At 39.3% G+C, this 26,978-nt stretch overlaps 1 protein-coding gene across 1 annotated transcript; it reads right to left on the bottom strand.

The window, feature by feature from the left end:
* Positions 1-22,845: 22,845 nt before the first annotated feature.
* Positions 22,846-23,307, bottom strand: LOC140007233 (uncharacterized). The gene has a single exon (XM_072049931.1). The coding sequence runs from the start codon at positions 23,305-23,307 to the stop codon at positions 22,846-22,848; it is 462 nt and encodes a 153-aa protein (XP_071906032.1).
* Between the last annotated feature and the right edge of the window lie 3,671 nt (positions 23,308-26,978).

The following is a 26,978-nucleotide window of genomic DNA, read 5'->3' on the forward strand; positions in this document are numbered from 1 at the left end:
CTTTCTTGAGTGGTGAGTATACTACTCACTTAATTGTTACAATGTGGCTTTGTATATGTGAATTTGATGCCTTGAAGGCTTACTTGGCTATTGGAATTGAGAGAGGTGAGGGTGTACTTGACCGCCCTTACCCCTTGTGATAACATTCATGACTGTTTACCGTTTACTGAAATTACTGCAATTGATATATGAGACATTGAATTCCTTCCATGAAAAACTGATTTGGTGTCGTTTGGACGAATATCCAACGGCCTTACTGTATTACTGAGCTCAACCTCGTTGGTAGTCACTTGAATCGAGCCAGCGAGGGCTTGGTCGTGAAAATTGATTAGCCACGGGGACTGAAATGGGAATCTTGTGGTAATGAGACCCTTGGTTCCGGTGTACTCGAGTATCACCTAAAGTTACTGCTTGGAGTGCGGGCCCGGTTGGGGTATGTTGGGTGGAAGGAATGGAAGTAAAGTGATGTCTACGGTTTGGTACTTTTAACATTGACGGAGGGTCAATGAGAATGGATCAAGAATATAAGCGAGGAAATGGGCTCCTGAGAGCCGTCCGTATCCTTTTACCGTTTTGTTTCATTCCTTAATTGTGTACTTTAATTGAAAGGACTTGCTATATGCTCTTTGTTGCTTATGTGGTAGTAACTCACTGAGCTTTAGCTCACTCCGTTCCATTTGTTTTCCTTACAGGAAAATGACTATTTTGGGAAAGGTTGTGCTAGTTGGTTGTCAAGTTGAGCATGTAAATGTATTTTGAATAGCTCCTTGAGAGTGAAACCCTAAGTGTTTTGTTCCAAACAATGGTTGGTTGTAATTGACTATTTGCACATGTATGGACTAGTTGGATATTTTGGTATGCCGTTTGGCTTGTAAACGTTGAATTTCAATGTATGTATATGTTGGATTGATGTATGGTTGAACTCCGGATTCTGACGTGTCAAGCATTGTTCATCATCGGCGTTTTCCATTTTTTTTCTATTTTATTTTATTTTGTGACTTTGACTTGTTTGCGCGCGTGGGTATGTTCCGGAAGGTATTAGATCGACGTAAACTGACCCGTTAGTCCTGGCGAGAGCTGGGCAGGCAGTCCGCTAACCTCTTTGGTTCGCCTTAGGGGAAGGTGGGGCTGTCACAATCATCATCATCGTTCTCCCATTGACGTTTCTTTGAAGGTTTGGCAGAATCATCCGAGCCCTTTTTCTTGGTCATCCCCTTGGTTCATCTTGTGATTAAGGTAACATCCTTATCTCTTATAGTTAAAGGCTGTTTTCTTTGATTGTTGGTTTGCATCTTTCTGCTGTCTGCTGGTTTTGTCTTTGCCTCCGAGTTGACTGATGGTTTCTTCCGTTCTTACCTTTTTTTTGTTCTCAGATTCTTTTTTTTCCTGTTCATCCAAAAGCCAACCTCAGCTGTCCCTTATAGCCTTTCATGTTTCATAGGTTCGGTTTGAGTTTGGGGTTGGGTTCATAAGTCACAGTGGGATTGTTTTGTTTGCTTAATTTGTGTTATGTTCGCCGAGGTTGAAAGCACAGCAAAGCTTCGCAGTTTTTCCTCCTGTTGCTGTTTGACTATATTTGTTTAGCGTTGGGTTGTATGGTTGCATGATTTCGTTAGTTTGGAGATGAGTTTGTGCGATCTGTGAATTTGCTAAAGCAAACATAGAATAGTTGCAGAAATTTTTCCAGATTTTCGCATATTCTTTCTCTCGGATTTTCATGTTTAAACATAAGACTTTGTGTTTAAAAAATGGAAAGATTACTGGATGATCTTGTTTGTTTTGATCCAAGTTTGGCCATTAGTTACATTTGGATTGCATTCAAGGACCCACCAGAAAAATTGAACCGAACGTTCAAGGGAGTAGCAAAAGACTCGTTTTCTGTCTATGCGGATCTGTTGGGGAAGGGAACTTGAACTATGGTTTTATGTCTTTGTTTCCATCAGTGAGTAAACTAGTGAATAAAAACCTGTGAGCAAAAACCAACCAGAGTTGTTTCCTGCTAGCCGTACATTTCTTTTCCTTCATCTCCCATGGCAGGAGTCTTGCACAAGGGGAATTGCAGTCTTATCCTGATTTTTTTCGCATGTTGGAATGTTTGGATTGCTGTATTTTGATTATTAGAATGGAGTCTGATGTTGGGAGTTGTAGCGTTTGTTTGTTTTCATCTGAAATCTTGATATTCGATTGGCTTGTCCGTGTGTGATGAAACGAGAAGGAAGTTGCAATGTTACAGATGAAGCTTTTGCATACATGCATGCAAAAAGTCTCAAAAATTGCACTTTACTCCCCTTAGCTTCTATCTATGCCACAAAAACCCAATTATGTTCTGATTTCTCACAATTAGGTCCTAGAGTATTGCAATTTGAACCATTACTTGACCTTGTCATTACTTATGGACCTTTGAGCTCCCAAAATTTTTAATTAAATTTAAATGATTGGCTAATGTTTGCTATTGGGTCCTTTGTAGTTTTTCTATTTCAGAAATTGGATTGATAATTTACTTTCTTTGTACTTATGCATTCTTTGATTACATTTAAGTTGCTATTGGGAAGGATTTGGTGATTTGCTGGTTTAACTTATCTTTGTGATTTTGTTTATACTTTACTATTTAATTGGTGCCTTGACCCTTTTATTGTTTTGAAGCTAATATTTCCTTCATTTCATTACCATTGCAAGGGAGGTAACCTCTATCTCCTTGATTTTATTTCTCCTACGTGCTCCTACGTGTTTTGTGTGAATATGCATGCTTTAATTCGCTTTTCATTTTATGTTTAAATTGCCTGTTTTGCTTTCTTTTTATTTCGTCTTTTTAATTGGCAAGTCATTTGAAGGCATTTGAACCCCAATTTGTAATAGCCAGGTTTTGGCGCCTCTCTTGAAGACATGTTTTAGCTAGCCAATGTAATAGTTAGGATTTACTTTTCTAAGTCTTCCCCCCTTTAGATTGTAGTAGGCATCCATTTTTGTAATAGATAGGGCTTGTGTGCTATGTGCTTGTGTGTGCCTATATGCCTATGTGTTTAATTGCTTTCCCTAGGATTCTGCATCTAGACAAGCATGCTTATGTGTTACGTGCTATGTGAAACTATGTGTTTTGCATGCCTATTTGCTTTTAGTATTATATCTGATTATGTGGATGGAATGTACGTTACCGTGGCTAGTCCAATGCTAGTCATGGTCTTCCTTTCGAGCTCTTACAAGTCCAATGCTTGTGAGAGAACGTTAGTAAAAGGCTAGTCCAATGCTAGACCCTTAGGAACCCTCCGCACGTTAGATCATGATTATGTGATAAAATCACTTCATCTCAGGCATATTTTCACCTTTTAGGGTCTTTTATCATTTTTTGAATGACATCCCTCCTTATACGTATATCCCTTCCCCCATATTTTCCCTTATGTGTATATTACTTACCCCTTTGTATGAAACATGACATTAGACTTGCATTTCATCTAAGCATTAGACCTAGGTTAGTACATTTGCTTGATTAGACTAGGAAGTTTGTGAGGCCCCAGTCAGTTCGTAAGTTGATATTAGGGTCATTTATTATTCGGCGTGGTGAAATTAGGGTTAGGGCTAAGAAGAAAATCCTAATCTCGGTAAAGATTGAAAACCCTAACTTTGCTTATGAGTAAACCCTAGTTTAGGTATTATTATTCGTAGGTTCGAGCTATAATTTATATTCGGTGTTCTAGTGTGTGTTTTGGTATAAGTAAATATAGGATTCGTTTTAGTTTATAAAGGTTTAGCAAGCTTGGAATGGTTAACAAACTCTGGATTAGCAAACCTCTAGTGTTACAATTTATTAGAAAGCTTAAGTAGAGTTTTATTTATCACCCGCCTTTTCTACATTTTCTTTATTAGAAAATTTCCCCAGATAATTTTTATGAGTAAATATAGGTTTTTGATGATTTTTCTAGTATCGGTTAGTTTTTGAGAAATTAAGAACGATATCGGACGTGGAACCCACTAGTGCGGTAAGTTCGGAAAAATTCGGCCAGTTAGGTTAAGTTTTGGATACTGGTTTAATTTACCGGGTGTTATGAGATATTTAGAGGTACTAAGTGGATAGGTGTGAGAGAGACAAAAGGTAGGCAAGCATTTAATGAGGTGACAAGTGTCACCATTTGAGTGGGTCAACTTTATAACCACTATTCATGGTCTTACCAATTGACCAAATAAACCAAAAACATCTTCATTTCAAGCTCTCCTTGGCCGGCTCTTCTCAAGGAAAAAGAAAGGAAAAGTTCTCAATTTTCTAGCCTCTAATCTTGCTCAATCTTTCATTCCAACCGGTTAATCTTCAAATTACTCCATAGAAAACCTTAAGTGAGTGTTTGTGTGGGGTTTGGTGGAGTTGTTTGGAAAGCTAAGAAGACTCGTTGCTCTCTCTCTCTTGTTTCTAAGGTGAGTTGTGAAGAACCACTCTCCTTCCTCTAATGATGCTTAATTTATGCTTAGTGATGGTATAAGATGCAATTTTATGGATTATATTGTGATTTTTGGTTGAATTGATGAAGTTTAGTAATTATTGGGGATTTTTCTGTTTTAAAATGAATATGATTGTGTGGTTATGTATGATGATTGGAAATGGTATGTAAGGGATCTAGGAGGTGGGAAAAGTGGATAATTACAAGAAATTTCTGTTTTTGAAGAAAAATGGGAAATTAGGGTTTCATTGTTCTTCATTCTGTCCGGTTCTGTAGTACATAGTTAGAGGCTGATTTGGCCTTAGATTAAAACATGAAAATTGTAGAGAATGATATTTTAGAGGTCCCTACAAAATTTCAGGTCAATCGGAGTAGAGTAGAATGAGAAAAGTCGAAATTACCCTTGCTGTCCTGGTTTTACCTGAATGTAAGAATTGCTCCTGTAATTGGTTGTTTTGGCTGGAATTGCTTTGGAATTGGTTGTTAAGATCTTCTGATGAAATGTAGCCCTATTTCTAAGCTTTCAGATGGCTTTGGAATTTATGGATTTGGACTTAAGTAGGCTGAGTTATGCTGTTTACGGCAGAATGCGTTATGTGAATCTGTTTTTTCCGGTTCTGGTATAGTATCTTGCATTTTTGACCCTGTTACACTCAAAACTGGACAAATTTTCCTTCTTCAACATTGTAGCTCCTTAAGTCCTGATTATTCCTGTAAACTTCAGGTCAAACGAATTAGTGTATCCTGAGTTATAGACAAAACACTCAGGCCTGTTTTAGACATTAGTTTGTGCTACGTTTTGAAATCAGCCTCTGACCGTGCATTTTTCCGTTTTGATCCCATATGATCTGGGTGTCAACTCCTTCATAATAAATGTAGATCTTGTTTTTGGCTTCGAAATGGTATAAAGTACGTCAAAATCTGAGTTCCGTAGCTCCTATTATGACCAAAACAAGATCGATCATCAGAACTGCCTTGTATCTGGACAGTTCTGACGGGTACTTTGGCACTCAAATTTCGTTCTGTTCTGAGTGGATTCAGGTCTTGACCAAAACATCAAGGTTTTATCCTTATGTCTCAGCTTTCTAATGCCTTTGGAATTTCCTAATTTGGATTTGTGAGCTGGGAGTTACGGTCCAGCAAACATACCCTGTCCGTTACTCTAGAGTGTGAATTCCTGGAACGGTTTTCTGTACTTTCGACCTATTTCTGTTTAGATCCGAATTGAGGTGTCTTCATAAAAATTGTAACCCTTCCTCTTAGCTTCAGAACGGTACCTTATGTACCTTGATCCGACACTCGTAGCCTCAATTAGACTCAAAACAGTTTTGACGGCAAAGCGATTAGGTTACCATTTTCGATTTCCGTATGCCGTTTCCACACTCGTATGTGCCGATTTTGCCGTTTTGCTTGTTTTAAGTATGTTAGTAGCCGTTTATGATATTATGTGACGCAATCTTCTATTTCAGACGGTGGTGAGTTAGGTGGAGCCGGTGGGGCCTACTAGCTACTCTTCGTGGCACAAATTTCAAATTTTTGCTCTTTTGTTCGTTGAGTAAGTATTCAGGCCGCTCTTATGTGTTAGTTGCTTATGTGTTTCGATATGTATGAAAAGGGTACCTAGGCGAGGGTGTACTTTATCGCACTCGACCTAAACACTAATTTGCGCACATATTTGTACATGACATATGTATACGAATCATTTTGGAACTAAACCCCTTGAGCTTGTGGCTCGGGGTGACTTTTGAGTAAAGTTTGTGAAGTTTGTGAGTTTGGGGCCCGATCTCATGACCTAGATGGACTATTCGAGCTGGTTAGGGCTTGGTCGAAGTCAGTCCAACCTGGTTTGAGGTCACCAAGTTTGTGAATCTGGTTCACCGATTATGTGGACCAAGTTTGTGACCCGAGCTTGTGAACCAAGCTCAATTTCGTTCGCTCGAGCAAGTTTGTGAGGTGTCTGGCCAGAGAGGGTGATAAGGTGTACGGTGGGAGTACAAGTGAAGTTCTACGGACCATTATTTGTGGTCGACGGGGTGTCGGCAGGAGGTCACGCATGGCAAACGATCTGGCTTTGGAGCCACCTGTATCCTTATTATATGATGTTACTTTTCTGCTTTTTCTTTACTCTTACTGTGTAACTGTTGTTACGTGAAATTTATGCTTTCGCCCCTGTTTACTTACTAAGCATATAGCTTACCCCTTTCCTTTTGTTTTCCTTAGCAGGGGCCGACGCGGGGACTTTTGGCGCATACACTAGTATAGTTAGGTTTGATTGTAATAGTCCGACAGTTAGTATGTTTGTTTTTGTTTTGGTGGTTTGTATAAGGACCCTCCTTAGGGTCTATCTTATGCTGATTGTGGTTATAGTGTATTAGAGTGGTTTGACTCGATACTTTTGAAGATGTAAATAGAACTTTTGACGGTTGTATATATTATGAATAGTTCTCTTGTGGTTTAATATAGTTTTATTAGCTTTGTGTTTCAAGCCCTGGCGCGAGCTAGGCAGGCGTCCTGCCGATACCCTTGGGTTCGCCCTTGGGAGAAGTGGGGTCGTCACAAAGTTACCCCTTGGATATGGGATATGGACGAGTTTGGCTTCTCTAGCCTTAGCACGGTCGTATTCCCTCTATTAAAGGGAACATTGAAAGTCACGAGTATAAGTCCCCCGCACCCATTATGATGCATTCCTTTAGGTCATACACATTTGTATATTATTATTTTCTTTACTTTTTCTTTTCTTTCGAGTCTCATGACTTGCATTATTTGTGACCTCTTCGAAGAGTCTTTATTGGGCGTCACAATTAATGTGATTGGTACCAAGTAAGCTTTGAAGATACATTTCGACCCTCCGACACTCTCCTAGGTCTAGGGTATGCATTCATATAGAACATCTAAATGTGATAAATCTTTAGGTTAAAATAAGAAAATCTTTGACTAAATCACGCAACTAGCGTTGGCTAGGTTGAAAGGGTGCCTTGGATTCTTATCCTTGCCTTCCCTTTCTTCAAATGTGACTCCCGAATCTTTTTCTCTGATTTTCGTAGACTTGGAGTCGTTTATAAAGGGTTTTCTACTTTTTCCTTTAAAATTCATTTTTAGGTGACTTGGTACACCTCAACTCAATACCAAGTGGCGACTCTATTTTTCACTCAAAAACCCTTTTTAAACTATATTTTGGGTCAAATCGTCGCATTTTCAAATCCCATTTAGACCCATATTTTTCATTTTTTTTAAATTAAAAATTCATTTTTTTAATCAAAAATTGAATCAAAAGCCATTTTTCTAAACTTGTCTTTAATTTATTTTATTTCCAAAATGGGGCGCGACACTTGGTCTCTTAATGAGCCTAACTTGATGGGACATGAATCTAATTGTTAACGATTTCACTCGTTGCCCTAGGTTTGGGAAACGAAGGTGATCGTAACTGAGACGTTTGACATCGATTGCTACTTTTGCTTGACAAGTGAGTGTTCTACTACCTGCTACCTGTTATAAGAAATATCTGAAATACTTGATTGATAACTGTTGGAACGAAACACTGTTTTGATAAAATGGAGGCGAGTGTGTATATTACCACACCCGATCTCTCTTGTTTTCACTGAAGTTATATATATATTGTTATCATGAGAGGTGATATCTCTATGAATGCCTATGTTTGAGTTGTTTGGGTAATATCCCATCAACTACTGTTACTGTTTGGGTACCCAACCTCATAGGTGAGTCGGTCGTATCGAGCCAGCAAGGGCTTGGTCAAAAATGTCGATAAACCTTGAGGACTGTTTATTGTACACTGGAAATCGGTATACTCGAATATTACCTAACTACTGTTTATGGGGTGCGGGCCGGGTAGGGGGTTGATTGGTGGACGGAGACAGGTGAAAGTGGTGTTCTAGGGACTTGATATTCTGTGTATACAAGTGTTGACGGAGAGTCAACGGAGACATTTATGATCAAGCTCAAGGGGATTTTGGCTTTTGAAAGCCACCCGTATCCTTGAATCGAACTGTGTTTAATTGTTATTGTATCATAAGGTATTTATTTAGTTATTTTATGCCTTAATTTGGCTATGTGTTTACTTGCTTTACATGGAACCTCACTGAGCTTTAGCTCACCCCACTCCCTTTGTTTTCCTTAACAAATCGGGGACGGACTAATGGTCGAGAGCTTTCTTAGTTTTGTTTTGCTTGAACTTGTAACCTTTTGTTAAGATGACTTTACCTTTTACTTTTGTAAGCTTGAATTTATAAGTTTGACTTATGTTATGTAATTGTAGTATGGAGTGGTAAATGTGACTCTTAGCTTGCCGTATTAAGTTTGGAAAGTTGGTTAACGGTTATGTGCCATTAGGGTTTGTACAATTTAATTTGAAGTTATTTCACTAGTTATTTTGAATTGCTAGTTCTTTGATCGACTGAGTCCCGGCGAGAGTTGGACAGGCAATCCGCTGATACCCTAAGGTTCGCCCTAGGGAGAGGTGGGGCTGTCACACGGTCATATTAAGTAAAAACCTTGTGCAAGTGGCCAAAAGAAAGTAGTACAACTACCGACTCACCACATCCCCTATCCTCTCTATGTACAGTAGTCAAAATCACCCGAAATAGTAGCCTAGAAGTAAAGGCTTAGTTCGCCGCGGGACTAGCTAACCCCTCAGCCTGGGCAAGTTCAACTCCTGCCTCGCCTCCAATGTAGAAAGCCTTATCACTCACATCTCAAAGTAAGTCATCACAAATATTCAGAATCGATTCAGCTCTATTCCTCACTTTCATGGCCCTCTTAACCATGTGCTCCTGAGCTTCTCCAAGCTGCGTGCACAGGTCATCAACCCTATCTCGGCCCTTGACCACATCATACTCAAGCTCCTTAATCCGCTCGGCTTGCTTCTTAATAGTTTTCTTCAGGTAATTCACTTCAACTCCAAGCCTAGTATTGTCCCTCGCTAGGACCTTCTGCTCTTTCACAACGGCCAGAACTACTTCATTAGAATAAGTGTAAATATGCTGACACTCGCAACGCCCATAGTGGTTAGATGGGCTCCAATAGGCTCTAGCTCCTCCGAGCCTAATCTAGTGTCTAATCATTGGTAAGTCCTCGCGGGACGTCTCACCCACTGGTCTATCGCTAGGGCCACTAGACCTGTCCATCCTACACAAAGTGTAGATAAACTTAAGTACTCTTAAAGGAAATAATCAAATATAATCCTCAAGTCGAAAATTTCTAATTCACTTAGGTCAATTCAAACCTAGGCTCTAATCTTTATCCCTACTAGCGGTCACTCAACTTTCAAACCAAATGCCGCAGGCTGGCATCCTAAACTTTTAAATCTAGGATACACTACAAAGATCTGATACCCGAGCTCTGATACCAACTGTGACAGCCTCACCTCTCCCTAGGGCGAATCCTAGGGTATCAGCGGACTGCCTGCCCAACTCTCGTCGAAGCTCAGTCGATCAAAGTACTAATAACTCAAATGAGGCAGATGAAACATCTTCCATGCAAGGTAGTGTAACCAAAATAAAACATAATCACTTCACCAATTCTCCAAAAGCTTAGTATACATATAGCCAAAAGTCAACTTACATAACAAGAGTCAAACTTATAGGTTTAAGCTTACAAAAGTCAAAAGTAAGGTCTACTTAAGCAAAAGTTACAATCTCAAATACAAGTCCAAAACAATGTAAAGTTAAGAAAGGTCTTGATCAAATCCATCCCCGATCTATTAAGAAAAACAAAGGGAGCGGGGTAAATGAGGTTCCAAGTAAAACGAGTACAGTAAGACAGTAATTTAATCACAGTTCAATTCAAGGATATGGGTGGCTTTCAAAAGCCAATAACCACTGGAGCTTGATCATAACTGGATCCGTTGACTCTCCGTCAACATTTATATTCATAGAATGCAAGTGCGTAGAACACTGCTTTCACCAATCTCCGTCCACCAATCAACCCCTTACCCCGCACGCGACAAACAGTAGTTTGGTAATACTCGAGTATACCAGGAATCCAAGATTTCAAAAAAACAGGATCAAGTTCAGGATTTTACCACTGGTGGTGCTGGGCAATACAACAAGCAAGCTCAATGGCTACACTTCACCAGGGACCTCCAAACATCAGTCCCCAAGGTTTATCGGCCTTCTCGACCAAGCCCTTGCTGGCTCGATACAACCGACTCACCTAAGAGGTTGGGTACCCAAACAGTAGCAGTAGTTGATGGGATATCACCCAAACAACTCAAACACAGTCATGTATATAGCGAAATCTCATCTCATAATAACAGTATACAGAACCTCATTGGAAAACAAGGGAGGTCGAGTGCGATACAATACATGCTCGCCTCCATTTTATCAAAACAGTATTTGGCTCCAACAGTCATAAATCAAGTATTTCAGATATTCAGATATTTCACATAACGGGTAGCAAGTAGTGGAACACTCACCTATCAAGTAATGCAGTAGTCAAACGTCAAATATTTCAATTATGACCACCTTCGTTTCCCAATCCTAGGGCAACGAGTGAAATCGTTAACATATTAGGTTCATTTCCTACTCAATCGTAGGCTCATTAAGAGACCAAGTGAGCGGTTAAAGTCACTCAATTCATCATGTAAATTAGGCCCAAAATGTAGTAAAAGTTCATGAGAAAACAAGTTCAATAAGTGCATGAAAGTTGGGCAAAAGAAAAGTTTCATTCTAGGTTAAATCGTTCTTCGCGCGTAAAACAGTCTTGCCCGCGCAGTCTTGGTAAAACAGTTATATCTCACTGTAGGAAGGTTGGAATTAGGTTCCGTCGGCGGCGTTGGAAACTAGACTCGAAGGGATTTCAAACGGTAGCAATTACACACTCTAGCCCATCTCCTACCTGTACCAGTAGCTCGGACAATGGCTGTTTTTCCAACTCTAGATCAGCCCTAACCGCAAGCAAAACTACATTGGTTCTTGGTGCTATCTTCATTTGTTTTAGTCCAAATTCACCCAAATCAGTCCTCAAATGTTCATATACAGGGGGTCACATCACACCTAGGACAATTGGAGTTCAAAATATAACACCTCAACATGAAATAAATAACCATAGCAGCCTAGCCTTCAAGAAAACCAAACCAGTCCACTATATAGACCAAACCACTACTTTCCTTACTCAAATTTCATTCCAATTCACACATGAGCTTAACCATTCTCTAGCCAAGTTTCTTGGGCATGATTAAGGTGTAAATAAACCACAAAAATCAAGATGAAACCCTTCTTCTCATGCCGGTCAGCAAAGAGGATGAAAACAGTCCACAAGTTTACATGTTCATCTAACTTTCATCCCTTTCATGATTTCCATTTAAACAACACATCAAGTGGTAGATCTAACTTGAAAGAGGTTTAAAACATGTTAATACCTCATAAACAAACATGAACAAGATCCAAACATTTCATCAAACACTTGGTAGGTATAAAAACTAACTCATCTTCTACTTGTTTAATTCAATAGATTAACCCCAAATCTCAACCAAACAACTTTTATATTGCCATTAAAACTTCAAGTACATGATAAAACACCATAAAACCATCATTTAAAGAATATTTACGTCTCTTGTAGGTAACTTGAATCACCAAACCAATCCACTAAAATGAGAGCTTCAAGCTTGAATCAAACACTTAAGGTTGGAGGAAAGTTTCTCACTAACTCAAGATCTTTCTCTTTGATTTTTCTCTCAAGATCAAACTAAGTTTAGAAAGCAAGAAAATGGAGTTTCTCTCTTCCTCTCTAAGCTTCAAGAGGGCCGGCCATCATGAGAGAAAAAATGGCTTAGGCTAGTTTAAATAATCTTCTAATCTTGGGTTAAACAAAATACTTGGCTAGGGTTTTGCCACTTGGCCCCATTCTTGTCCAATTCTCCCTTAATCTTTGACTAATGGTATTTTAACCTTTCCAAATGTACCAATACATATTTAACACCTCTAATCCTTCATGTAAAGTCCCTACCACTAATAAAAGAACACTTGGTAAAATACAAGTGGTGAATTATTTAAAACCAACTCAAGAAATTATTTTAATTCAAATAAAAGTAAATGAATTGTAATGCATGGGAAATGTAAAACACATAGGAAATATGATGCAAGGGCATCTTATAAGTGATCTAAGTCTTAGAATAAGAAAAAAAATTGTGTTTTAAAGTGAGGGTGAATACAAGGGAATTGTTGTAATACATATAAAATACAATGCTAGGGCATATAATGAGTGGTTTAAATCTTAGGACAAGGCTTGTAGTTTAGGAAAATTATATTTTAAAGTGAGGGTTCTCACATTCTTGGCCTCACGAGCGTTTTGCTCACCCTGTAGATTTGTTTTTCTTAACAGGAAAGGATTTGGAATGGACCTCGAAGAAACCCCTTTCGAATGTACTTTTGTATTTGGGTTTTTCAATGTACTTGCCTAAACTCTAGATTATTGTATATTTTGAGAACTTGATATAAGGATTGGGTACTTGACATATTTCGGAACTCGTGATGTAAGTTTGAATGTTATTTATGGGAGTGACCTCCCTTTCTTACTTATATCATCGTGATGGCTGGTATTTCATTGAGCTTGAACGGGAATTGTCTTGAGTCCTGGCGAGAGTTGGGCAGGCGTCCCGCGGATACCCTTTGGTTCGCCTTAGGGAGAAGTGGGGGAGTCACATAATCGGTCCACTATCACCCAAACCGCATCATGCCCTTTTTGAGTTCGTGGCAACCTTGATACAAAATCCATCGTTATATGCTCCCACTTCCATTCAGGGATCTCTAAAGGTTGTAACAGACCCGACGGTTTTTTATGTTCAGCCTTTACCTGTTGGCACGTAAGACACTTTTGTACAAACTGGGCAATCTCCGCCTTCATATTATCCCACTAATATAGACTTTTGAGATCCTGATACATTTTACCACTATCTAGATGCACCGTATACCTAGAATGGTGGGATTCCTCCAAAATTTCCCTATTTAATTCTTCATCCCTAGGCACAACAAGGCGATTTCGAAACCTTAAAATCCCATCAGGACTTAGGTTAAAGTTAGGCAATTCCCCTTTCTTCACTCTTTCTACCCACTTTTGCGCCGTCGGTTCTTTCATTTGGCTCTCTTTAATCCGATCCAACAGTGTCGATTTCACCTCAATATTTCCAAAAATAACTTTCTGTGGCTCCAGACGCGGGTTCCATTCACATACATCCTCTAACAAGCACCACTCTCCCATCATTGAACTTGCTAGTTGAGCCTTTCGACTTAAAGCATCTGCTACAACGTTGGCCTCTTCCTGGATGGTAATTAATTGTACAATCATAGTCTTCTAAGAACTCCACCCACCGACGTTGCCTTAGGTTTAGCTCCTTCTGGGAAAATAGATACTTATGGCTCTTACGATCCATGTATACCTCAAATGTCACCCCGTATAAGTAATGCCACCATTTCTTCAAAGCAAACACAATAGCTGCAAGCTCTAAGTCATGGGTTGGATAGTTTTGCTCATGAGGCTTTAACTTCCGAGATGCGTAGGCAATCACATTCCTATTTTGCATCAAAACATACCTTAACCCCTCTCTTGAAGCATCGGTATAAACCGTATAGCTATCCTTCCCATTGGGCAAAGCCAACACTAGAGCCATGGTCAATTGCCTCTTAAGCTCTTGAAAACTACTTTCACCCTTGGCATCCCAAATGTACTTTCCTTGTTTCTTTGTCAAGTTCGTTAGGGGTCCCGCAATTCTTGAGAAATTCTTTATAAATCAGCGGTAATACCCCGCTAGACCCAAAAAACTTCGTATTTCAGTAGGATTCTCTAGCCGTTTCCATTTAGCTATAGCTTCCACTTTGGCCGGATTCACAGTGAGTCCATCTTTTGAAATTATATAGCCTAGGAACGCCACTTGCTAAATTTAGCAAACAACTGGTGCTCTCTTAGGATTTGTAATACTATCCTCAAGTGTTGCTCATGCTCCTCCCTTGTCTTCGAATACACTAGGATATCATCAATGAACACCACCACGAACTTATCCAAATAGGGTTTAAACACTCGATGCATTAAATCCATGAACACCGCTGGGGCATTAGTTAAGCCAAAAGGCATTATTACAAACTCGAAATGCCTAAATCGAGTGTTAAATGCCTTTTTTAGCACATCCTTCTTTCTGATTCTCAATTGATAATACCCTTGTCGAAGATCCAACTTAGAGAACACCACCGCCCTTTGTAATTGATCAAACAACTCATCGATGTGGGGCAAAGGATATTTATTGTAACGACCCCACCTCCCCCTAAGGCGTACCAGAGGGTTCGGCGGGCCGCCTGCCCAGCTCTCGCCGGGACTCAGTCGTTCGCTACAGTCCTCAATTAAAAATTGAAATAAATCACTAGAATAAATAGGGCATTGATCCAAACTTAAAGCGGAACTTATATACATTGTCAACCCAAAAGCGAATATAAACATCAAATATACAAGGGTTCTCAATCCTTCATACGTCCAGCCCGTGCCAAGCACTAGGCGAGAACCACTACAAAAGAAACAAAAGAAACAAAACGAGATTGGCTAGTCTATCTCAAGCTCACGTCCTCGCTCGCCTTCCCCTGTAAGGAAAACAAAACTAAAGGAATGAGCTAAAAGCCCAGTGAGGTTCCGAAGACATAATCAGATAATCAATCCAATACATTAAACATGGAGTATCAATAATTCAAGAAACATTTACAATGGAAAGCGATAGTAACACATTCATTAAAAGGATACGGCTCACAAGGAGCAATTCGTTATTTCGTTCATTCGTCCTCCTGACATTTCCCCTTATTCCTCCAATCATTTGAAAATGCATTTTTCGTTTATCAATAAACCCTCGTTCGTTCGTTCGTTCATTCATTCATTCATTCACCCCCGTCCTGGCCGTTGGCCAGTCTCCACCAACCTACAGGGTAATACTCGAGTATACCAAACGTTCACCCAAGTCCCTAATCGCCCGACCGAGTCCGTTTCTGGCTCGAGACGACCGGTAACAAGGGGCAATGGCCAGTTCAGCCCAAAAGGCTTACATTCATGCGCAAGTAACATTTCAATCATTAAATCCTTGAAAATTGCACAGTTATTTAGGTCGAGTGCGATAAAGTACACACTCGCCTAGAAAGCTCGTTTTGGAAATCATTAAAAGCACTTAACACATTAGCAAATGATAACAACAAGCCATAGAATCAAATAAGGAACACTCACCTAGAAATGCAAAATATCATGCAAAATATCCTTCCGGATATTACCCTTAATCACCAATGAAACCTAAGGTTGAACAAGAGAACATTATTATAGTTTATCGAGCAAAACATTTAAGGGAAACAAAGAAACCCGACTAATTAAGAGTAAAACGTGTAAAGATGACTTTCAAGTAAGAAGAGGGTCGTTTGAACCCAAGGATGAAAAATCATGTTTTAAAATGGAAAACCGGTCATGGTATTGGCCTAACAAAGGTATACAAGTTCAAATAGAAACCTAGCCCTCGGGCGAAAATTTGGGCAGCACGCCCTTTGTGTTTACCTAATTTTCCAGCCATTTTGGCTTCATTATTTTTCCTCAACCACAACCCAACATCACACATAAGCAATTCAAGTCAAGAGCCGTTCCATAGGCTCACAATATCATAAGAATAAGAAATACAGTAATAACAAGTGCAGAAATTCAATTTAGCAAAAGACAGATTTGACGTATGAAAGCGGAAATAACTTATCCGAGGCTACGCTTATCGGATTAAGACGCAACCTATTCCGTTTCGAAGCTAAGACTCAGGGATACAATGTTAATGAAGGTCACTTAGTCCAGTTTCTAATGTAACTTGGTCAAATTCTCGAATTACTAAACCAGAAACCAATTCGTCGGCTGTTTAAACGCAGAACACTGTAATGGACATAACTCAGAGTACACAAGTCCGAATCAGGTGTTCTTAGAGGCATTTGAAATCTAATTCAGAACACTACAACTTTCATGTTTTGGTAAAACACTAAATCATAATGGATCCTAGTCAAAAAAATGGGATAAACTGGACTTAACTGATCACACGGACTGCTTAGGAAATACTTAAAACAGTAAGGGTATTTTGGATTTTTCACGACCTACGTTGCTCCGATTGAGCTGAAATTTTACAGGTTCCTACAAAATACCATTCTCTACAACTTTCCTTCTTTGACCCAAGGCCAATTCGGCCTCTAACACACAGATACAAATTCGGACAGAATGTAAGCTAGAATTTCCAGAAATCTGAAATTTGTAGTTTTTAGTGCAACTTTCCCCAATTTCTCTCTTCTCACACTACCAAAACATCTTATACAACATTAATTGTAACATACAAGCATCATACAACAAGTTGGGCAGAATTTCATCAAGCCCTAGTTCATGAAATAAAAAGGGGAAAACCTCCAAGAATCATCACAACATCTTGTTTATCTTGTAATCAAGCTACAACATGATCTAAATAACATCTTAAACCCAAAATTTAAAGGAACAAGGGTCATGATAAAATTTTTACCTCAAAGACAAGACTTGGAAGAGATATACTTCACCCCCTTTGAAATTTCTTAGTTCCTCAAGCTTCCCAACTCACAACCCTCACTTTAATCGGTTTAAAATTTTTGTTTCTCACTTGGATGGTGTAAATCAAGAAGAAAATGGTTGTTTCTTGCTCTCCCTTTTCTCTCTCTCTTGCTCGGCTGTGAAGGTGCAGAAATGAGGAAGAAAGGCTGCTAATATGGTGTTAATAAGACAAGAGGATTAGGACTAATTGTGACCACAAGTTGGCCTAACACTTGGCTCAACTTCAACCACACAAATTTTCTCTTTCCTTGCTTTTTCTTTGCCTTAAATTTCGGCCAATAGGAGAGCTAAGAGGGGGAAGATATTTTGCTCCATTAGTGATAAACTTGTATGGCAAGAAAGTGGTAGTCAAGTGGTGCGTTCAATCGGTAGTGCGCGGGACCCGCCGGTTCGCGCCGTTTTTCTTAAAAACTCACGTACTAGGGTTTTTTACTTCCCATTCACTAACCTTATATCATTGCTACCAATCACATATTATTTCTCACTTAAAAGTCACTTTTAATCCTCAAATTTAATCCTTACTCTGTACCGAAAATTCATCCGGCGGAAAATCGCGAAAACCTAATTTTGCTCAAATCTTGAAACCGAAGCGGAAAACCCTATTTTCTAGGTTTATCTATACTTAATGTGAAATATTTGGGTAGTGGCCTTTGATAAATACTAATTTTCAAATAAAAGGGTATTTTTGAGGAAAAATACAAGGAATTTGCGAGTCCTCACATTCTCTCCCCCTTAAAAAAATTTCGTCCTCGAAATTTTACCTTCAGTTGCCTCAGACGAGTCCGGAACTTGTCGGTTGTCTAAAGCATAAACCTTTGCCGGTCCGCTAGTTCGTTTCCCTCCTTCATTCACTTGTGATTTAGCTCCATCCAGTTGTAGAGTATTGCTTTCACGTGACTGTCTCCTCGGACAGTTGCTAACTTGATGATCGCCACTTCCGCAGATTAAACATTTCCGCCCCTTTCTCCAACAATCGCTTTCGACATGATTTGCCTTTCCACAGTACCCACAGACCACGTGAGAAGCCATCTTTTGGCTTTCTTGAAAACTTTTCCCAAATCTGATTTGGCTTTCTTTTGTAGATCCTTCACTTATCGCCCCTAATGTCCATGGTGGGTGGGACAAAAAGTTCACTTTTTGCACTTTGGAAGGGACTCTCGCTTCACTTAATTCCTCCACTACACTACTCGATGCACTCCTTTTCTGGGTCTGGGAAGCTTTTATTTGTGCCTTTGCAGTCTCGATTCTTTGAGCTTTCTCAAGGGCCTCCGTAAACGTATTCACTTGTACTGCCGCTAATGCTTCTTGGAGTCCCAAATTTAATCCTTGTATAAACCGTCTTACTCTTCGCCGTTCTGTGGCCACCAATTCAGAAGCAAACTTGGATAGTTTCGTAAATTTCGTTTCATATTCGGCCACACTTAACGTTCCCTGGCGTAGTCCAATAAACTCTTCCTCTCTCCTCTCTTGAACTAAAGGAGGGAGGTATTTCTCGTTAAATTCCCTTATGAAATTCGTCCATGTCCATACGGTCTGTTCTCTTTCCCATTTTGCTTTAATAACGTTCCACCACGCTCGGGCCGATCCTTCAAATTGGAACACCGCAAAGTTTACTTGTCTTTGCTCGGTGTAGTTCAAGACGGTGAAAATATTAATCATGGTCTCTAACCATTGTTCGGCTATATCTGGATCAGATCCTCCAAGAAATTTCGGAGGAGTAAACTTCTGAAACCTCTCAAGAGCCTTATCTTCTCCGATTTCAGGGTTCCGGGGTTGATTCACGGCCATTTGGCCTTGTTGATCCACCAGTCTTGCCAAGATATCTGTCATTTGTTGCATTACCGTTGCCATTTGGTCTTCGGCTTCAACCCTCGTTCCTTGCTCTTGTGCAGATGTTGTTTCTCTTTCCTCTCTTGGCTCTTGAGCTCGTTCATTCCCACGGCCACGTCCACGTCCACGGCTACGTCTCCCGTCCATATATATGTTTTCCCTCTCTTTTCTTTTCCCCCAAAAGGTAATTTAGTAAATAAACACGATAAGGTTACTAAAGTAACTATTGAGGGCACCAAATATTCAAATAAACATATACCCACATAACACGCCATACCAAAAAGATGGATAAGCAAATACACAAATACATATCAAGTTGGACAGATAACCATGTACATACAGGTATACTAACGTCATGTAGTAACAATATACAGGTAAATCAAAAGGAAAAGGTGAAGTCGCACCAGTATCAGCCTGTCTGGTCTCTCACGTCATTTACTATCCAAACTAGATGTCCCTGACCTCTTGTGCTCATTCTAGTCAGACAAAGCCTGTTCATGTTCCCAAAATACAAGTCTCAAGTATTTAGCAGCACCTCAACTATAGAGTACTCAGGCACGAGAATCCGAAAGAAGATAATTCACATCTCGAGCTGCAGTCTCAAGAGTAAACTATCTACAATCGGAATTCCTACCTGACATACCTATCTATGGTCTTCAGATACCATGAGAAAGATTTAAGGCCTATAACATTCGCAATTCATAGCTTCACTTAGTCCCTCATACTTTTTCACCACTTAGTCCAGGGTCACTCCACGTAGAAACCACGTGAAGCAGCTATAAGTTTTATCCCTCAATCGCTTAACTTTCAAGTCCAATCAAATCCCACAGTCCGGTATCCTAATCTTTAATCTAGGATACACTACAGAGATCTGAAGCCTAAGCTCTGATACCACTTGTAACGACCCCACCTCCCCCTAAGGCGTACCAGAGGGTTCGGCGGGCCGCCTGCCCAGCTCTCGCCGGGACTCAGTCGTTCGCTACAGTCCTCAATTAAAAATTGAAATAAATCACTAGAATAAATAGGGCATTGATCCAAACTTAAAGCGGAACTTATATACATTGTCAACCCAAAAGCGAATATAAACATCAAATATACAAGGGTTCTCAATCCTTCATACGTCCAGCCCGTGCCAAGCACTAGGCGAGAACCACTACAAAAGAAACAAAAGAAACAAAACGAGATTGGCTAGTCTATCTCAAGCTCACGTCCTCGCTCGCCTTCCCCTGTAAGGAAAACAAAACTAAAGGAATGAGCTAAAAGCCCAGTGAGGTTCCGAAGACATAATCAGATAATCAATCCAATACATTAAACATGGAGTATCAATAATTCAAGAAACATTTACAATGGAAAGCGATAGTAACACATTCATTAAAAGGATACGGCTCACAAGGAGCAATTCGTTATTTCGTTCATTCGTCCTCCTGACATTTCCCCTTATTCCTCCAATCATTTGAAAATGCATTTTTCGTTTATCAATAAACCCTCGTTCGTTCGTTCGTTCATTCATTCATTCATTCACCCCCGTCCTGGCCGTTGGCCAGTCTCCACCAACCTACAGGGTAATACTCGAGTATACCAAACGTTCACCCAAGTCCCTAATCGCCCGACCGAGTCCGTTTCTGGCTCGAGACGACCGGTAACAAGGGGCAATGGCCAGTTCAGCCCAAAAGGCTTACATTCATGCGCAAGTAACATTTCAATCATTAAATCCTTGAAAATTGCACAGTTATTTAGGTCGAGTGCGATAAAGTACACACTCGCCTAGAAAGCTCGTTTTGGAAATCATTAAAAGCACTTAACACATTAGCAAATGATAACAACAAGCCATAGAATCAAATAAGGAACACTCACCTAGAAATGCAAAATATCGTGCAAAATATCCTTCCGGATATTACCCTTAATCACCAATGAAACCTAAGGTTGAACAAGAGAACATTATTATAGTTTATCGAGCAAAACATTTAAGGGAAACAAAGAAACCCGACTAATTAAGAGTAAAACGTGTAAAGATGACTTTCAAGTAAGAAGAGGGTCGTTTGAACCCAAGGATGAAAAATCATGTTTTAAAATGGAAAACCGGTCATGGTATTGGCCTAACAAAGGTATACAAGTTCAAATAGAAACCTAGCCCTCGGGCGAAAATTTGGGCAGCACGCCCTTTGTGTTTACCTAATTTTCCAGCCATTTTGGCTTCATTATTTTTCCTCAACCACAACCCAACATCACACATAAGCAATTCAAGTCAAGAGCCGTTCCATAGGCTCACAATATCATAAGAATAAGAAATACAGTAATAACAAGTGCAGAAATTCAATTTAGCAAAAGACAGATTTGACGTATGAAAGCGGAAATAACTTATCCGAGGCTACGCTTATCGGATTAAGACGCAACCTATTCCATTTCGAAGCTAAGACTCAGGGCTACAATGTTAATGAAGGTCACTTAGTCCAGTTTCTAATGTAACTTGGTCAAATTCTCGAATTACTAAACCAGAAACCAATTCGTCGGCTGTTTAAACGCAGAACACTGTAATGGACATAACTCAGAGTACACAAGTCCGAATCAGGTGTTCTTAGAGGCATTTGAAATCTAATTCAGAACACTACAACTTTCATGTTTTGGTAAAACACTAAATCATAATGGATCCTAGTCAAAAAAATGGGATAAACTGGACTTAACTGATCACACGGACTGCTTAGGAAATACTTAAAACAGTAAGGGTATTTTGGACTTTTCACGACCTACGTTGCTCCGATTGAGCTGAACTTTTACAGGTACCTACAAAATACCATTCTCTACAACTTTCCTTCTTTGACCCAAGGCCAATTCGGCCTCTAACACACAGATACAAATTCGGACAGAATGTAAGCTAGAATTTCCAGAAATCTGAAATTTGTAGTTTTTAGTGCAACTTTCCCCAATTTCTCTCTTCTCACACTACCAAAACATCTTATACAACATTAATTGTAACATACAAGCATCATACAACAAGTTGGGCAGAATTTCATCAAGCCCTAGTTCATGAAATAAAAAGGGGAAAACCTCCAAGAATCATCACAACATCTTGTTTATCTTGTAATCAAGCTACAACATGATCTAAATAACATCTTAAACCCAAAATTTAAAGGAACAAGGGTCATGATAAAATTTTTACCTCAAAGACAAGACTTGGAAGAGATATACTTCACCCCCTTTGAAATTTCTTAGTTCCTCAAGCTTCCCAACTCACAACCCTCACTTTAATCGGTTTAAAATTTTTGTTTCTCACTTGGATGGTGTAAATCAAGAAGAAAATGGTTGTTTCTTGCTCTCCCTTTTCTCTCTCTCTTGCTCGGCTGTGAAGGTGCAGAAATGAGGAAGAAAGGCTGCTAATATGGTGTTAATAAGACAAGAGGATTAGGACTAATTGTGACCACAAGTTGGCCTAACACTTGGCTCAACTTCAACCACACAAATTTTCTCTTTCCTTGCTTTTTCTTTGCCTTAAATTTCGGCCAATAGGAGAGCTAAGAGGGGGAAGATATTTTGCTCCATTAGTGATAAACTTGTATGGCAAGAAAGTGGTAGTCAAGTGGTGCGTTCAATCGGTAGTGCGCGGGACCCGCCGGTTCGCGCCGTTTTTCTTAAAAACTCACGTACTAGGGTTTTTTACTTCCCATTCACTAACCTTATATCATTGCTACCAATCACATATTATTTCTCACTTAAAAGTCACTTTTAATCCTCAAATTTAATCCTTACTCTGTACCGAAAATTCATCCGGCGGAAAATCGCGAAAACCTAATTTTGCTCAAATCTTGAAACCGAAGCGGAAAACCCTATTTTCTAGGTTTATCTATACTTAATGTGAAATATTTGGGTAGTGGCCTTTGATAAATACTAATTTTCAAATAAAAGGGTATTTTTGAGGAAAAATACAAGGAATTTGCGAGTCCTCACATTTATTCTTAACGGTTATTGCATTCAAACCTCGATAATCAATGCATAACCTTAAACTCCTATCCTTTTTTTAAACAAATAGTACTGGAGCACCCCATGGTGACTCACTCTCATGTATGAATCCCCGTTCTAGCAAGTCTTGCAATTGAACTTTTAACTCCTTCAGTTCGGCGAGTGCCATTCGATAAGGAGTTTTCGAAATGGGAGCAGTTCCAGGTGCTAAGTCAACCTTAAATTCAATTTCTCTTTCAGGTGGCAATGACCCCAACTCCTCCGGAAATACGTCCGAATACTCACTAATCACCGGCATGTCCTCCAGCTTAACCTTTTCTCCTGGGGCGTTAACTAGAAAAGCTAAATAACTGCGTGCCCCATGACCAAGTAATTTTCTAGCTCTTATTCCCGAAATGAGCGCAGATGAGGCTAACATACCCCTCACGTCTAGCTTTAGAGTTGCCTCACCCGGTATGCAAAACTCGACCACCTTCATCCTACAATCTACCCGAGCATAATAACAATCTAGCCAATCCATGTCTAGAATAACATCATACCTATTAATGGATAGACTTATGAGGTCGACTACTAATTTCCGCTCACCAATCCAAATATTGCAATTTCTATACACCTTATTCGCAAGTTGTGACAGCCCTACCTCCCCCTACGGCGAACCAAAAGGTTCGGCCGAACCTTTTGGTTCGCCTTAGGGAGAGGTGGGGCTGTCACAGTAAAATGATTGCAAATCCAAACTGTACAAGATATATGCCATCCAGTCATATGAATAAGTACTACAAGCCTTCCTTTGCCACGAGCCCTGTGGAGGGGAATAAAATATTTTTGGGGATTGTTTCCGCTTCGCTTATGACATGTAATTATTGGAGAATTTGATGTATATTTGAGATTTATATTGTAATCTATTTGAGGACTAAAGTGAACGACTGAGTCCCGGCGAGAGTTGGGCAGGCGGTCCACCGAACCCTCTGGTTTGCCTTAGGAGGAGGTGGGGCTGTCACACAAGTAAAGTTTGGTTACCCGTAGGTGTTCTTCCTTCTAAGTCATAAGGTAACCTTTCAACTTTCATGTCAATTCCAAGCATAAATGTAGGGCTAACAAAAGAATGAGTGGCACTAGGAAAACAAAACTAAAGGAATGAGCTAAAAGCTCAGTGAGGTTCCAAACACATAATCAAACAATAAGTCCAATGCATTAACCATAGATAACCAATACTTCAAGAAACAATTACAATGTAAAGCGATAATAACATATTCATTAAAAGGATACGTGCTCACATGGAGCCATTCATTCATTCATTCTCCTTTCATTTCCTTATTTCTCCAATCATTTGAAAATGCTTTTTCTTTTGTAAGTAAAACCCTTCATTTACATTACCACTCGTTCATTCATTTCATTTCACCCCCTTCTGGACATTGGCTGGACTCCACCCAACAACAAGGTAACACTCGAGTATACCAATCATTCGCCCAGGGTTACCAAATCGCCCGACCGAGTCCGCTTCTAGCTCGAGTCGATCGGTAACGAAGAGTAGGGCCCAGTTCAGCCATCAGGCTTACATTCATGCACATATAATCATTCAATCATTGTAAATTTCACATTCATTTAGGTCGAGTGCGACAATGTACACACTCGCCTAGAAAACTCGTTTTAGCAATCATAGAACGCATTTTACATGTTATCAATCATTCATAACAAACCATACAATCAAGAAAACATAACAAACAAGAAACACTGACCTATTTACGTAAAATAACGTGCAAAGTATCCTTCCGAATAACACTCTCAATCACCAGGGAACCCTAATAGTAATCAAAAGAACACATTATGTTTCAACCATCAAAACCTAAGTGATTCAAAGAGAATCCAAATACGTACTAGTGCAATACATAAATATGAGTTTTAAAGTGAAAACTGTATATTTAGATTAGAGGACATTAGTAACTAAGAGTTTTCCCAAATCAAACACAAAACCATACTAAAAAGGTTTTTAGAAAATTCTATTGAAAAATAAATGAATAGTGCCACGTCAGAATCCGGCCGGATTTGCTGCCGGATTCAAGGCAGTGAGCATTCCAAATGTTTTTCTTCTTCCCCTGTCAATCCGGCTAGCAATCCGGCCAAGAGTTGGCCGGATATACAGCCGGATATGAAAAGTCAATTTTTAAAATTTTCGTAAAGCTTTTTGTTTGGCTCGAAACTAACACATATGCAAAGAAATAACGTATAACAAGTGTCTTGGGTGAAATCATATGAAAATGAAGCTAAACAAACCCTAAATGCACACCTAAAACCTCGCTTGACAAAATTAGGGTTTGCAGCCGAGAAACCCTTGGCAATTCTTCTTTGTTTTGGAAAGAAAATGAGTAAAGATTTGAAGTTCAAAACTTGACATTTGTAACTAAGTATCATGCTTAAAACGGTTGTCACATTCACCATGCGAAAAGGTACAAGTTCAAATGGAATCTAGTTCAAGTAACATCATTAAAGTGGACCTAAGTGAGTCTAAGAAAAGTAAGTCCAACGCATCCCCAAATCACATTTCAAATCTCACTTTTACTTATTCAAACTTCAAGAAAATAAATGGACAGCATTTCTCTTTAATTTCTTCACTTTCCATCCTACAATCAAAGACCAAATCTCATCCCAAATCAAATACAGTTTCACATACAAATCATAGGTGATAAAACACCTTTCGGCATAACAACCACAACCGAAGCTATACTTATTGGATGGAAACAAATCTTATGGCGTTTCGAAGCCAAGACATATACCTACATTTCTTATGAAGACCTCCAAAACCAAATCATGCATTTTCATGGTCAAAAATGGAAATCTCCACGAAAACATAAATCTGTTCGCAAAACAGGGCTCATGGGCAGTTAAGGGTATTTCAGTCATTTCATGTGCTACAGTGCTCGGATCAAGTTGAAATTTTACAGGCAGCTTTAACATCATTTGCTACAACTTTCATGTTTTAATCTAAGCCTGATTCGGCCTCCATCATGGCCGAACAGAACCGGCCAGAACAGGGTAAGATGAAACCCTAAACTGGAATTTCTGCACCAAACCAGAAATTTTCCGCAACCAATCATATCCAACATATACCAACTCCATTTTACACTATAACAAGCCATCAATCCATGACTAAACAATAATTATGATATAAAAACAGAAAAATCACTAATAAATAAAAAATCCATCAAAACTCCACTTTCAACCATAAAACCTACCACAAATCAACATATTTAGCCACTAATTTGACATTAGCAAAAACAAAGAGAAAGTTTGCAAGCAAGGTACCTTGACACTTCAAGAAAGATGGTAGTTTAGTTCTTCCTCCTCCAAAATTAATCCACCAACACCTTTAAGCTTTCCTAGTGATCACTTGAATGGAGTAGATTCAAGTTTGGTTGGCTAGAACACAAGATTTGAGCAAGTTTGGAAGCTAAAATAGAAGAGCTCTCTCTTTTTTTTTCTCCTCAAGAGCAACCGGCCAAGACAAAGAAAATTGAGAGAAAATTGGTCAAAAATTGGTTTTAGTAAAGGTGATAAATAGTAAGTCAAAAGCCATCCTCCAATGGTATCATGACACTTGGCCTTTCTAGTGTTTTCCCTAATCCTTTGGCTTCCAATGGTTATATCATATAACAAACCTCCATTTATCCTCTAGCACATTGTATAATAATAACACTTAGCACAAAATCACGTAATCACCAAACTTTTATCGCACTAGCGGGTCCCACGTCTATAATGCGTTTCAAATTTAACATACACTAACTTATACTAGGAAATGATTTAAAACTGTACTTGCTTATAAAAATGCATAGAAACTTTAATATTGTAAAGGCAAGTATAAAAATGTGGGCAAAAATAAAATAATGCCTAGAAAAATACGAACATTTTCTGGTTCTCATAGAATCAGCCTTAGGTTAAAATATAAAAGTTGTAGGAAATGATGTTTTATAGTTGCCTGTAAAATTTCAACTCAATCAGAGCACTGTAGCATGTGAAGAGACAAAAATACCCCTGACTGCCATAGGTAGAGCTCTGTGGACAATGTTGACATTTCACCAATCTGACCACGTCTGTTCACCTTGATCCGTACTGAATTAGCCTTTAGACAAAACATGGAAGTTGTAGTGCTATGTCTTAACTTTCCAACGGCCCTAAAAACACCTCAATTGTGATTCG

The sequence above is a fragment of the Coffea arabica genome, chromosome 5c (genome assembly GCF_036785885.1).
Source record: "Coffea arabica cultivar ET-39 chromosome 5c, Coffea Arabica ET-39 HiFi, whole genome shotgun sequence".
NCBI classification, from domain to species: Eukaryota; Viridiplantae; Streptophyta; class Magnoliopsida; order Gentianales; family Rubiaceae; genus Coffea; species Coffea arabica.